The sequence below is a fragment of the Gigantopelta aegis genome, chromosome 10 (assembly GCF_016097555.1).
Source record: "Gigantopelta aegis isolate Gae_Host chromosome 10, Gae_host_genome, whole genome shotgun sequence".
NCBI classification, from domain to species: Eukaryota; Metazoa; Mollusca; class Gastropoda; order Neomphalida; family Peltospiridae; genus Gigantopelta; species Gigantopelta aegis.
This window is the reverse complement of record NC_054708.1, coordinates 63,553,029-63,568,114: the sequence shown is the minus strand read 5'-3', so window position 1 is coordinate 63,568,114 and position 15,086 is coordinate 63,553,029. Positions and strand designations below refer to the sequence as shown.

General features: G+C 39.2%; 1 protein-coding gene across 2 annotated transcripts in view; it reads right to left on the bottom strand.

Moving 5' to 3' along the window:
- Positions 1–12,652, bottom strand: part of LOC121384323 (flotillin-1-like) — a 37,291-nt gene extending 24,639 nt beyond the window's left edge. For both annotated transcript variants that reach the window (XM_041514663.1, XM_041514662.1), the window contains exons 1-2: positions 12,497–12,652; positions 9,137–9,212 (exon numbers count right to left, since the gene is read on the bottom strand). In XM_041514663.1, the coding sequence (XP_041370597.1) occupies positions 9,137–9,212; positions 12,497–12,542 (122 nt within the window). In that variant the 5' untranslated portion in view covers positions 12,543–12,652. The remainder of the gene's footprint in view (positions 1–9,136; positions 9,213–12,496) is intronic.
- Between the last annotated feature and the right edge of the window lie 2,434 nt (positions 12,653–15,086).

Genomic DNA, 15,086 nt, shown 5'->3' with positions numbered 1-15,086 from the left:
AAGGAGTCTCTTCACCAGCAAGAATAGGAAAGTACCCAGTATATCAATGCATTGAGCACTTAACAATATTATATCAATAATTTATCAGTGGTTGGAACAGGATAAAATAATAGACTAATAACACTGATTGATCAGAAATCTTTCAACTCTTGGCAAAACAAAATGTCCTGCTTCCTCAAAAAGTTCATAAGAAAACGTTTGCAGTGGTATAAATAGTGAGCCATCACCTGTCTTGACTAGAACTATGTGTGAGGGAACAAAAACACTCTGAATCTGAAAATGAGCAAAGGAGAAAGAAGGAAGCTTCGGTCACATGACCAGAACAGGACATAGAGATCTAAGTGCAAAATTTTAAGCCATCCCATTGGCTGTTCGGACCAGTGTACTAATTCAGGGGGTAAATGCCATTTGTTTGAGGTCAGGCTAAGTTAAAAAGAAATCAATTTTCCAGTTCTGATCACACTTCATAACAAAACCCAATGAACAGACCAACAAACATCTAAAGTGGATCTGAACATGTATGTTCCAGCACTGCATTCACTTCGCATAACTTACTTGCGAAATTCCTGTCACGGAAAGAGCTACCCCATGCAGGGTATAAACGTGTGGACTTGATATCGTAAGTGTCATAGTGTTCAAGCTCAATCTTTATCACACAAAAATAAACAAACATACACATCTTTAAATCTCGGCCAAAGCAAACTTTAAATTAATCAGGTTAGTATATTTTGCATTTTGCTTTGATTAACTTTGAATTAAATACACAACTGGTCATAAATGTGCTTTTAATGTGTTGATCAATACATTTACTAGTACTGTGTAAAACATTAATATTATGTGCTTATTACAAAAATTGCTTGGGGTACTTGCGTCACAGGATTGAACCACCTCAGTGGATCCATTCAACTGACTGGGGGGTTTTCTCATTCCAACCAGTGTACCACAACTGGTCAAAGGCCGTGATATATGCTTTGTCTGAAGGAAAGTGCATATAAAAGATCCCTTGCTGCATTAGGAAAAATGTAGGTTTCCTCTGAAGTACCAAATGTTTGATATTCAATAGTCGTTAAACAAAACTCTTTTTTTTATTCTTTGTTTTTATTCTTCAGTAGGCTGTACCACGACTATATATAGTCCAGCTACATACAGTTAATAATTAAAATAGAAGTGGATGTCCTGGGTACAGAAGCAAAACTGGTATAGGGCCATATGAGCAACCAGCACCCTCAATAGTTTAAGAAGTAGCAGGCTACAACAGTGATGATAGCAGGGGGCAAAGCTGGGGGTCTGGGGGCCCTCCCCTAGAAACATTTGAAAAATCGAACCTCTGAGATGCATTCTCATGGCCTCTGTTAGCGCAAATCAGTCACTATGAAAAGTAGGCGGCGGGTACTTTTGAGGGCTCTGAGCAACCTAGGGAGACACCACAGCATCGTAAAGGTCTAAAATTAACCAGCTACTCTCGATTCACTAATATCAAAACCTATATTAGCTCGGCCATTTACCTTTCGACCGACCGTTCAAAATTGCGCCAAATTCCCTCAATCAAAATTGCGCACCCTTTTCTCTTTGGCATTTAACTGCTCCATTCAAATTCCATAGCACCACCACCACCCCCACCTGCCTGCTACCGATTTGATCGGGCTGCTGGTGCTCCCTTGCACTTGTCAGTGCAGGCAGTCCCTCCTCTTCCCTCCCCCCACCTTTCCTGTCATGGACGGAGGAGCCGGCCAAGGCCGGCTCTTGTGCCCACAACAGGCGTGCGCTACAACAGCCTGTTCTAAATGTGCATGTAAAACCCTATGACATGACATGACAAAACTATGGTATGTATGTTCTGGTTCTTGTAGTCAAACTAAATAGTTATTACTTTTATAGGTTCTATTTCTACTTCCCAAAGCCCAATACAGTAAATGTTTTGTACAGGTAAGTTCTGGGCTTTGAAACATTGAGGTTTAAAACTGTTTAACCCTTAGAATTTTATATATTCTGGGTTTGAAACATCAGTTTAAAAAGGATTCATCCTTGATGCTAATTTAAATGTTTTATGTCCTGGTCTTGAAACATCAAGAGTTTAAAACATTTTAGTTCTTTAAGCCAAAACTATAATTAAAAGTTTTATGTGGTGCTGAAGCTAATGACATTGAAACCGAAAGGCCTGTACAGTTCTGATAGTCTCCACTGCAAAGCTGCACTAAAAAGCAATAAACAAACATCTAACATGGCAACCCCTGCAATTGCCCATGGCAATCAGCAATGCTGTGGAGTTTTTAGTTCTCCACGGCACTTTTTTTTGCTGTGGATGTTTGTTAGAAAAAAAAATTCACTGCTTGTTTTTTTTTGCTGTGGACGTTTTCTTAATTGCAGGGGTTACATGGGACTCAGTACCACCATGACATCAAGAGACATCACTTTGTACGACTTACTTGTGCGATTCCCGTAACCAAAATAGAAACTCCATGCTTCGTGTAAACCTGTGGACTCTCTATTGTAAGGGTCATTGTATTCAGGGTCATTCTTTACGGTGCAGCAAATAACAAATATATAAGAGTTTCAAATTATTTAATTTATTGTTTGGGTAGTGGGTATTAAAAACAAAACAGTTTAGTTTCTACTCTTCCTGTGACACACACCCTCCCATCAGTCATTTTGGAGAAGATTTTATTGTGCCAGTTTAGAATAACAAAAACACTGTTGTTCAACATAGATCTATGCTAGTGAAAACCCCACAGATAAATGTGAATATCACATTTAATATAAATTAACATATCACCTGTAAGAAAGTGCCGTATTTATAGCTAAACAATATCCACTTTCTATGTGCGTGTTTTGCACCAACTAAGATATTTAATTTAATACAGTATTACAAAAATACAAAGAATAGAAAGTATTGTTTGTTTAACAAAGATGTTTAACAAAGATCAATTAGGCAAAAGTGACACTTATCTAAAAAAAAAATAGATAAATGTAGAAAACACATAAATCATATACAGGTAGGCTACACTCAAATAGCATTAGCAGCATAGGATCGTGTAAATATGTAATTTCCCAACCAGGACAATAAATACCACAACCTTTGATATACCCTGTACCTGCTGTGAAGTGATCGTTGGAATTTGAAATATGAAATAGGTCCAATAATGGAGTTCGATTCCAAAGCAACTTAAGCATTTAAATATAGAGAGTGACACTGCATTATTAAATTGTCGGTTTAGATACTCGGTCTTTAGCAAGTTGGTTTACAAGATATCCTCTGGGAGAAAGACATTAATAAAGGCATTGGCTGTTGGTCAATCCTCAACGTTAACACAAACGTCAATAAATATTGTTTAAAAAGAAAAAAAACAAGATATCCTCAGTGGTGAAAATTTCAATCTTGGGACTGTGCAAGCCTCGATCATCCCAGATTGAAATTTCCACCACCTGATGGAAGTCTTATATTATAAAGACAAGCGAGAGCTAGAGATATAAAACAATTCTCAAACAAGTTCCATACATTCTTTATGGCACAAAACCAAGTGTGATAATTTATTTATTATCCACAAACTGTAATTTATAACAAATATTAAATATGATTCTATTTGCTACACAATCAACGTTAATATTCAGCAATGTCAGCTACAAAACTTTAAAAAAAATAGATCATGTTTATATTATCAAATTAAAACAACATAAATCCTGCTAACATAAGTTTTATGATTCATTCTACAGTCCGTCTAATCCTCCTACAAATATGTTTTTTAAAAATAATTTCTGTTTTGTTTGACATAAGAAGAAAAGTAAAAGTGTTTTGGAAATAACAAAAAAATAATACTATTTTTGTGTGCAATTTAGAAAACAATCAGCTCAGAAATAAAGCATTTGTAGTAAATTCCACAGCATGAAAAAAGGCGTTCCCTGTGGGACAAACTACAGTATATGTGTTTACAACTTGCTGTCAGAAGTGTGCCAAAACAAGACTGTTATGACACATAGCATAAAGAGTGCATTAAAGCAATACTGTTCTGAGTGTTCATTGAAAACCATGTTGGTAATAAGTTATACACAAACATGTGAAGTGCTACAGGTACATACAGCAAACTATAGGTAACACAGCTTAACAAAGTCTTTATTAGATTCTCAATAGAATTTAATTACCGGTATATACCTTTATGCAATAGGATTAAGAAATCTGTATTATTTTCTGGAATACTTACTAGTGTTTAAATTTTAAATTTGGCCCTCAATACATTTACATAATGCTTTGTATAGATTCGGGTAGCATAAACTTATATTGCTATTTTAAGGTCATTCTTATCTCCACCCCTACCCAAAGTTTTCCGACTTGTCAGACTCAGAGAAAAGTTGGAAATAAGGCTCCAAAAAAGGCTAGTTAATTTGAGTTAAAGAATACCGTATTGTTCCTATTTGTAGCACCCCCTCTAATATAAGCGCCCCCTATGATCACGAGAAATGTATCATGAAACGGTACCCGTAAAATAGTAAAACTGGCTTACCTGACTGCCGACTTGCAATGATTATAATCGGTAAACAAATAAAATCCAAACAGGTGAAGCACTACGACACTAGTATGGGCGAACAGTATGTCACACATGTCGTTTATCAAATGTATGTCGCTGTTATCTCCACGCAGAATGAACGCTGTTCAAAACCGGAAGTACAAACATACCGGTAGGTATTTACACCGACACACCATTTAAAAAACGGGTAAATGATAACTTTAACTAAACTGCAAACTGCAGTCAAATGTCAACAATTTAACTTTAACTAAACTTAAACTGGAGTCAAATGACAATAATTTTTGTACAGTGACAATCGAAACGTGTCAGAGCTATCGTAGTCTGTGCTGTCTGACTGATGATCCTCGTCGTCTGTGGAATCGTCGTCAGATAGAACAGCTGGCGCGTTCATAGCTTCCAGTAACTGTTTGTCCATTTCCACATCTTCAGGGGAAAACCCGTCAAATTGGTCATCACCATCGTCATCATCGTTAATGCAGTTAAAAGGGTAGTCTTCACTGCCGTCTAAGGCACTAGTGATGCCGCACTTCTTGAAAGACTTTCTGATGATGTCAGGGGTGATTGCCGCCCATGCTTCTTTCACCCATCGTAGCAATAACGGTTTAGGTGGAGCTTTACGATTACCGAATTGAGTGTTTTCAACAGGCCCGTTGAATAACCACTCGTATAGTTCTGAAAGCCGAGCCTTGAAAGGGCGGTTCCAGGACACATCGGCAGGCTGTAGTTTCGAAGTGCAACCTCCTGGTATTACTGTCATGTTGGTGTTTTCACACTCGATTTTACAGATTGAGTGAGGTGCCCACGAAAGGCATCCCACACCAGTAGACGACCATACAACTTGCTCAACCAAAATTTTATACTAGTCTCGTCTGCCCATGACTTTCTTTCCAGCCCCGCACATGTATACAATGATTCCACTAGGGACATCGTTCTTGGGCAGTGGCCTAAGCCCTGGTAGGTGAACTAGTGGTGAAAGCTTTGTGCCGTCAGCATACGCACCTAATGTCACTGTAATGCGCTGCTTCTTGTGGCCCGTCGACGACATAGCAACTTCATGAACACCTTTTACATTGAGTGTCGATTTTCCGGGCATTTCTAGCCAAACAGGGGTTTCGTCCATATTAATAATATCTCTGTCATCATATCTGCGAAGCTTCCTTAACTTGATAACGAAACGTAGAAATTTGTCCACTTTATCGTCAGTTAAAGACATGTGGGTTGTGCGCCGAAAAGTAAAACTGTGACGTTTCTTAAATTTTGAAAACCAACCCTGTGAAGCTTTGAATGACTGGTTGCCATTAATCTTATGAAGTCGCAAGGCTTCATATTTGAGTGCCTTACCCGTAACGCGCACACCCGCCGACCAACGCTCATTAAACCAAGACAGCAAAGTGTTTTCAATATCAGTGTACTTAACTGGTCTTCCGGCACCTGCCTTTCTTTTTTCTGTTTTTTTTGTCGATTTAAGGTGTTCTTTCGATTTACACCAATTTTGGACCCGTTTGCAGTGGACACCAAACAATTTTGCAGCATGATGCTTGCCTTTTTCTTCAGCAACGGAAATGACTTTCAGTTTAAACGCAGCGGTATAAGACCTGCGCGACATTGAACTACTAGTGCTCGCCATGTTTGCAAAGAGCAGACAGAGTGTGTACCGAAATCCTAGGGCATAGGCCGCTGAGCCGGGGGGATGGGGCTGGGGGTCCATGGCCTCCCAACTTTTTGGAGACGACTATTATTTATTTTTTTTGCTAAATAAAAATATATTCAGACTGGGTGACAAAATGAAGTGGGCGAGTATGAGGGGTCTCAATCACACACCCCTCCCCCACCCCACTTTCAAATACACTCCACAGGCCCTATATGCCTACGTGCACAGTACCATGTATTTCGATAAATCAGCTGACGATGTACGGTATGCTACGTCATTTCAACAAGAAAACGTCACTGGTGGAGTGACTCGGCGGCAAAGCTTTTGATGTCTCAGCGAGCCAGACGCATTGACAGTTTGATACAAGGATTTTTCACACATATTACGAAACGTGTTCTAGTACTCTAATTAGCGCGCCCCCTTTGTGTTTTGCATCGCCGGGCGCGCTACAAATAGGAACAATACGGTATTTATTGTCGTTCAGAAACAATAGTGGTCTGGGGATTGGCCAACATTTTACAATACAAATATTTCACAAGTAATAAAAATAAAACATAATGATTACAACTTCTTCCAAATTTACTAGTTAATTTGACATGTGCATTAAAATGGATTTTTTTAATTAATAAAATAGGGTTTTAAAAATAAGTTAAGAGTAGGACTTAAAATAAAGTTTCATCCATCATCTATTTTTAAAAGTAATACCATCTGTAATTATGAATGTTAGTTAATGGCTATAAGTACACCCACCCACCCACAACTATAAGTACACCCACCCACCACAACTATAAGTGCATCCACCCACAACTATAAGTACACCCACCCACCACAACTATAAGTGCATCCACCCACCCACAACTATAAGTACATCGACCACAACTATAAGTACATCCACCCACCCACAACTATAAGTACACCCACAACTATAAGTACATTCACCCACCATAACTATAAGTACATCCATCCACCATAACTATAAGTACATCCATCCACCCACAACTATAAGTACACCCACCCACCACAACTATAAGTACACCCACCCACCCACAACTATAAGTACACCCACCCACCACAACTATAAGTGCATCCACCCACAACTATAAGTACACCCACCCACCACAACTATAAGTGCATCCACCCACCCACAACTATAAGTACATCGACCACAACTATAAGTACATCCACCCACCCACAACTATAAGTACATCCACCCACCCACAACTATAAGTACATCCACCCACCCACAACTATAAGTACACCCACAACTATAAGTACATTCACCCACCATAACTATAAGTACATCCATCCACCATAACTATAAGTACATCCATCCACCCACAACTATAAGTACACCCACCCACCACAACTATAAGTATACCCACCCACCACAACTATAAGTATACCCACCCACAACTATAAGCACACCCACCCACAACTATAAGTACACCCACAACTATAAGTACACCCACCCACAACTATAAGTACACCCACCCACAACTATAAGTACACCCACCCACAACTATAAGTACACCCACCAACCCACAACTATAAGTACATCCACCCACCATAACTATAAGTACACCCACCCACCACAACTATAAGTACACCCACCCACAACTATAAGTACACCCACCCACAACTATAAGTACACCCACCCACAACTATAAGTACACCCACCCACCCACAACTATAAGTACACCCAACCACCCACAACTATAAGTACACCCACCCACCTATAAGTACACCCACCCACCTATAAGTACACCCACCCACAACTATAAGTACATTCACCCACCATAACTATAGTACATCCATCCACCCACAACTATAAGTACACCCACCCACAACTATAAGTACACCCACCCACAACTATAAGCACACCCACCTACCACACCTATAAGTACACCCACCCACCCACCCATAACTATAAGTACATCCACCCATCCACAACTATAAGCACACCCACAACTATAAGTACACCCACCCACCCAAACTAAAACAGAGTTGGCTTTCAACAAATCTGGGCAGGATTGGGTTGAGAAATATACTGATGGAAAGAAATAAGGGAACACATCAAATTGTAGACCAAATTTAATTCACTACTAGCTTAGTAATGTCTGTATTTCATACCAAGTTGTAATGAGGGATTGAATGTCAGTAGTGTTGAATGAGCTGCCTATATGTTCCAGTCAACTTCGGACAATATGAATTGATTTTTGATGCAGTCATTATTTCTTGTTGCTATCTGTGTGATCCTTTATTTCTTTCCATCAGTATATTAACCCTCAACAACAACTTGTCCTGTCTCTCCATATTCATTTGTCCTATCTGAAATATGCATGTCCCACCCAAATGTTTTTGTTGAAAGATTTTAGCACTATAATAGGGAAATTCTGCAATTTTGAAAACAACTGGCGAACTGTATTTTAATTTGGCGGAAAAAATTATATTTTGTTGGTAAATTACTAGGTTTTTTAGGTTATTGAAGTAAATTTGGTAAAATTTTCTGGTCGCCCAGAGCTCGTCCTACTACAACAACTAAAACATCTCAATTAATAATAGCAAAACTGTCAAACATACCACAAAAGTAATTTTGTCCAAAGGTATGGTCAGATGAGGCCCCATGCTCCCACTACCCCCAAAATCACACTTCCCCCCCCCCCCCCACACCACCTTTAATATTAGCTTGTCACCTCATACTATAACACATTTAAAAGACAGTGCTGTTGCTACCCCAAATGTAGGGCTGCCCCCCCCCCACCCCCACCCATCCAATATAAAATCCCAGCTACACCGATTGTTTTGTCAATATATTGTTATTTTCAGTTGACAGGGCTTGTAGGACAAGTTGTTTGAAGAATGTATCTGTTCTACACCCAACACCGCTTGTTCTGGACAAATGAACATGCCTTAGCATAGACTCCTGTGGTATATTATGATGATATGACACCATTGCTATCATTACCTTTGTAATCTCTGGATGCCAGGCCAGACGAAACAACGGCCTCCTGGTATAAACACAGACTGACCATGGCAGCATCCTGTGAAAATAAAATAACATACATGTATATATACATGTATATGTAACTACCCAATACTTAAAAATACATATAGAAACATGGGATTCTCAATGAACAATTGGTACACATATGATCTGTCTCAAGTCTCAATCCAGCCGATTTTTTTTCCTGTATTTTTGTTTTGTTTTTCCGACGCCATATAACCATAAGTAAAATGTGTTGAGTGCGTCATTAAATAAAAAAATTCCTTTCCATCCAGACGTCCACTGTAATTTGTAAATTAAGCCCATAGCCAAATTAGCCAACTGCTAATTTTAAACAATGTACTACAACATTGACTTTTAGCTAATATTTTTCAGGGCTTTTAGATCTCACTAATTTGGGCACAATGGTGACGTTTGTCTTTTTTCAGTGATGGAAGGTTGTTTTAATTCAGTATTGTCAGTATTGTCATTAACAGCTGCTGTAGAGTTGTGAATATCCAGAAATGCATTTCAAGTTGTTTTAATGTAATTAAACGTAACATTTCTATGGTTTGGAAGAGTAATATTTTGAGGTCAGCTGGTTTGTACTTAATTTGTGGGTGATTACTTTGGCCACAATCTTTATCGCCTTGACTTTAAAGCTCGGATTTTTTTTTTTAATCAGCCATTTTTAAAATATGTTTTAACTATTTAAGACAATAATAATTAATTATCGGTCACTTTTCTTCATGAAAATTGGCCGAGACAAAAATAAAATTCTAGTCACACATGAGCCCCATCAATGGTCCATTCCCAATTATCTTCTTTTTTATATACAGGGAAGGGTTAAAGTTTGTTTTGTTTAACAACACCACTACAGCACATTGATGTATTAATCACTGGCTATTGGATGTCAAACATCTGGTAATTTGGACATACATGTATAGTCTTAGAGGAAACCTGCCACATTTTTCTTTAGGTCAGGTCACAGGGCTCAACATGCATATTCAGAGCAAGCTGTTGTAGCGAACACCTGTCAATGGTGCAGGTGTCCACTTACGCTGGCTCATCTGTCCAGGACAGGATTTTTCTATTAGTAGCCAGGGGTCTTTTATATGCCAGGATTTTTCTATTAGTAGCCAGGGGTCTTTTATATGCCAGGATTTTTTTGCCATGGATCCATGTCTGATGATACATATATTTGGAAAATTAACTTGAGTAAAGATACTTGGGATATTTTCTCGGGCTACTGAATGATGCACTGTTGAATTCATTTATTGGAACAGACATAATTAAACATATATTTGGGGAATTTTTAGCATAGAATTAGAAATGGGAAATTTTCAGTGCCACTTTCTTTCTTATGTTCAGACCCAAAGAACGCCTGGATAAATCCACAGCCTTTGATATAACAGTCGTGGTGCACTGGCTGGAATGAGAAATAGCCCAACGGGGTCACCGGCGGGGATCAATCCTAACTGACCGTGCAGCGCTTTGCCACTGGGCCACGTCCTGCCACCCACAGGGAAGAACAAAATAGGGAAAAACAAGTTATAGATGAATGTATTACAAACATTGAATATTTTTTAATTTTAATTAGTGATGCACAGGACATTATATTGCATATTTTGAGTGGCAACAATTCCTGTCAATTCTGAGCCTAGCTTGCAAGGAATATTGTTTATCAAAATGCCAAACGTTTGTTTAAGTGTCCACTGGCATTAACCCCTCCCTATTAATAGTGTATGGTGAACAGCCCCCAACTAATTTGTCCATATGCATGAGATGGGGGGGGGGGGGGGGGGGGGCAGAGAGGAAAAGCTCAGAAGGGTTTTGAACGAACACCCCACCACCTCAGTGATGGAGCCAACCTTCATATTCAGGTAAAAATAGTGGAGATATTAAGACAAAATGTATTTGCATCATTCTACTTGCAGTATTAGTTGTCATGTCATCCATGGATGTAAAAATGTGTAGTGATTCATTAGGAATCCTACATGTATATGTTTGGTATTGTAGTACTAGTAGTGCAAACCTGTCTTGGATATATTCGCCAAGAATTTCAGAATATGCCAAAGTCAAACGTGCTTGTACCTTCAATGGATGTTAGGGTGTGTCAAATATGGTTGATTGATTTGTTTTGCAAATATGAATTCATGAATAAAAGTTGTTATTGAGATTCTGGCATTTTCATTTAATTCAGGCAAAAATCAATCTGCCCCCCCCCCCCCCCCCCCCCCCCCCCCCACAAAAACATATTGGAGCCTATGTGCCTATATATTTGTTCTGCCAGATGTCTGTCTTTTCTTCACAACCAACATACTGACCACATCATAATATTCACATATGTAATATTGATCATATTGATGACTTTGAAAACATATTACCGGCCTCGGTGGCGTCGTAGCAGGCCATCGGTCTACAGGCTGGTAGGTACTGGGTTCGGATCCCAGTCGAGGCATGGGATTTTTAATACAGATACCAACTCCAAACCCTGAGTGAGTGCTCTGCAAGACTCAATGGGTAGGTGTAAACCACTTGCACCAACCAGTGATCCATAACTGGTTCAACAAAGGCCATGTTTTTTTTTGCTATCCTGCCTGTGGGAAGCACAAATAAAAGATCCCTTGCTGCTAATCGGAAAGAGTAGCCCATGTAGTGGCGACAGCGGGTTTCCTCTCAAAATCTGTGTGGTCCTTAACCATATGTCTGATGCCATATAACCATAAAATAAAATGTGTTGAGTGCATCGTTAAATAAAACATTTTTCTTTCTTTCTTTGAAAACATATTGTGCAATACACTACAAATACAACAGTTAGGTTTGCACAACAATTTATCATGGATTTCGCAATACCAATCCACATAAAATACCGACATATTAACAATGTCATGTGCAGGCTGTTAACCCGGTGTACAAACAAGATAAAAGAAGATGAATAAAAAAAATAAAAAAATAAAAAGGAATCTGAATATTTACACAACAAAAGTAAGACCTTGAACTGGTATGTTTATCCCTTTAAAATATTGTAACTCAACAGTTTACATGGAAACGCCTTATAATTTAAGAAAAACATGGGACTATTCTCGTTACCAGAGTTTTTAATTACATTATAATTATTACATATTAAACTGATGCTGCCTGGATGTATAATAAATGTCACAAATAATGTATGCAAGCGGACATTTTTGTCATCTGCATATCATAATTGATCCGGAACAGACTCGAAAGAATTCAAGGCCAAAGCATTTCGCAACCACGGTACCAGCATTTTTGTTTTGCTCAAAATCGATCTATAGACTATACCTTTTCAAAGTGTTAATGCATAAGACATTTACAAACCTGATACAACCATTACTTCATTCGGACCACAAGTTTCGAAGCCCATCTTGGCTTCCTAGCGAAATATCAAACCACCCGAATGACCAAGTAAATATTGTGCTTATGTCCGTCCTTGTTGGCTAGCTTCCTTGCCCAGCGATTGGATGAAAAACAAGGAGTCGGGGAAATAACACAACGCATTATCTCCCTTTATTTGACCCAGATGCTTTCTTAGGAATGTCATTTAGGCTATAGTAAATTACCACGGTGTTTCTTTTGTCGATAAAAACCATACTGTGATAAAAAAAAAGAAGTAACAATTATGGATTAAGTAATAAAGCTTACCAATATGAGTTTGGCGGGGAGGGGTTTAAATAAAAAGTAACAAAAAAATTTAACTCGAAAAACAGCTAATTATAAAATACACGAAGGCCTACAATCGTAACAATGTTACATGTACAAACACATTTAATATGTGCATAAATGCACATGCAAACTGTGTGGAGAATATAAAGCTTTTGTAGGCTATTTTGTTATTATTATTTTATCTTGTACCTTATATACTACTCAAAAGAATTTAAGGGTCAAAAATTTATAACCAAATAAGTTTCAGAGTGTATTAGATTGATGATGTAAACTACACCAATTTTTTTTTTTATTGTTCCATATTTACAAAAAACCCACAAATAAACGTCACTGTATACAAGAAAGTCACATGACATGCTGTCAAAGTTGAAGGTTGTCAAACATGGATTTTACACATTAGAACATTCGTTTAATAGTGTGTGAATCCACCCCTGGCGCGAATACACTCGACACATCGTTGCCTCATGCTGTTGATCAGATGTCTGAAGAACTCTTGGGAAATGGCCTGCCACTCTGCCATAAGAAGTTGACCCAGATCATGAAGGTTGGCCGGAGGGGCATGGTTATCCCGAACTCTCCTGCCTAATTCGTCCCAGGCGTCCTCTATTGGGGCCAAGTCAGGCGAATATGCTGGCCAATCCATCCTGGCGATACCTTGTTGTCTGAGAAAGTCCGTTACCATCCTGGCGCGGTGGGGTCTGGCATTGTCATCTTGCAGAACTGCCCCGCCGCCAATCTGCTGAAGGCCTGGGAGAACCAACGGCCGGATAATCTCATTCAGATAGCGGATTCCATTCAGGTTGCCATCCACCACATAGAGGGGGGTCCTGTGGTGAATAGAGATGCCGCCCCACACCATGACGCTGCCACCACCGAACCGGTGACGTTGTCTAACGTTAACGTCAGCGAAGCGCTCCCCAGGACGTCTGTAGACATGAACCCGACCGTCGTTGAACTGGAGACTAAACCTGGACTCATCAGTGAACATCACTCGACCCCACTGAACACGTTGCCACCGCAGATGAAGCGTGCACCAGTGACGTCTGGCCGTTCTGTGACGTGGTAGGAGTGGTGGTCGAACAGCCTGGCGACGGCAGCGTAGATTATTAGCTCTCAGACGATTGCGTATGGTCTGATCAGACACTCGAGTTCCAGTCCTAGTCCGCAGATTGTCACGTAATCGGCGTGCAGTGGTTGTGCGTTGACGTAGAGCCATATTGGTGATGTAGCGGTCCTCTCTATTTGTAGTGCTTCGGGGTCTTCCCGAACGTGGACGATTTCGAACAGAATTCGTTGCTTGGTACCGTTGCCACAGTCGGCCAACGACACTCTGACTAACACCAAGTCTCAGAGCAACATTTCTTTGCGTATTTCTATCCTGAAGCCAAGCAATAGCCCTTCCTCAATCTTCGATAGTCAGTTGAAGTCGTACCATTGTCGAATTTGGAGTGTGCACCGTACACGAACGCAAGCTCCAATTATACGGAAATTCAGCATTGGGAACCTGGAATACACGTGCAAAGCGTGCAAATGAAGCGCTTTGTGAAAAAGCAAGTTATGGGCACTTAGCAGACCTTTCGCTTTCGCCCTAATTTACGTGCAAATGTAAGCATGTTTTCGCCATTAGAACTAGTCGACAGTGTCAATGACTGGATTTTAATTCATTTATGGGTTGCTTAGACCCACTTTCGTCAAAATGGAACAATACCATGCGTGACATTATGGTCTAGCTAATATAATTGACATTCAGAAAATAATGTCGAAAATATCGTCTGACCCTTAAATTCTTTTGAGTAGTATATATTACACGTGTATTATATCCATACTAAAGACTTTAAATTTATGTAACGGATCAAGCGAGTATGGTTTATTTTCTATTTCTTTCTTTTTTCTTCTTCATATCGGTACATGCATTTGTCAGGGCAGAACCTAAAGCGGTCAAGGGGTAAAAATACGTAAAAATTTCCGTTTAAATCATTATAAATGCTCATTTTTGTTTTCTAGCTAGTTCAGTATGGTTTATTTTCTTTTTCTTATATATATATATTTTTTTATCATATCGGTACATGCAGTTGTCATGGCAGAACCTAGAGCGGCCAAGGGGTCAAAATACATAAAAGTGCCTGTTTAAATAATTATAAGTGCTCTTTTTTGTTTTCTAGCTAGTTCAGTCTCCATATTTATATGCCCTGATTCTAATTTTCTACTTACCGTAAATGCTTTTATTTATATTATTTTTTTAGAA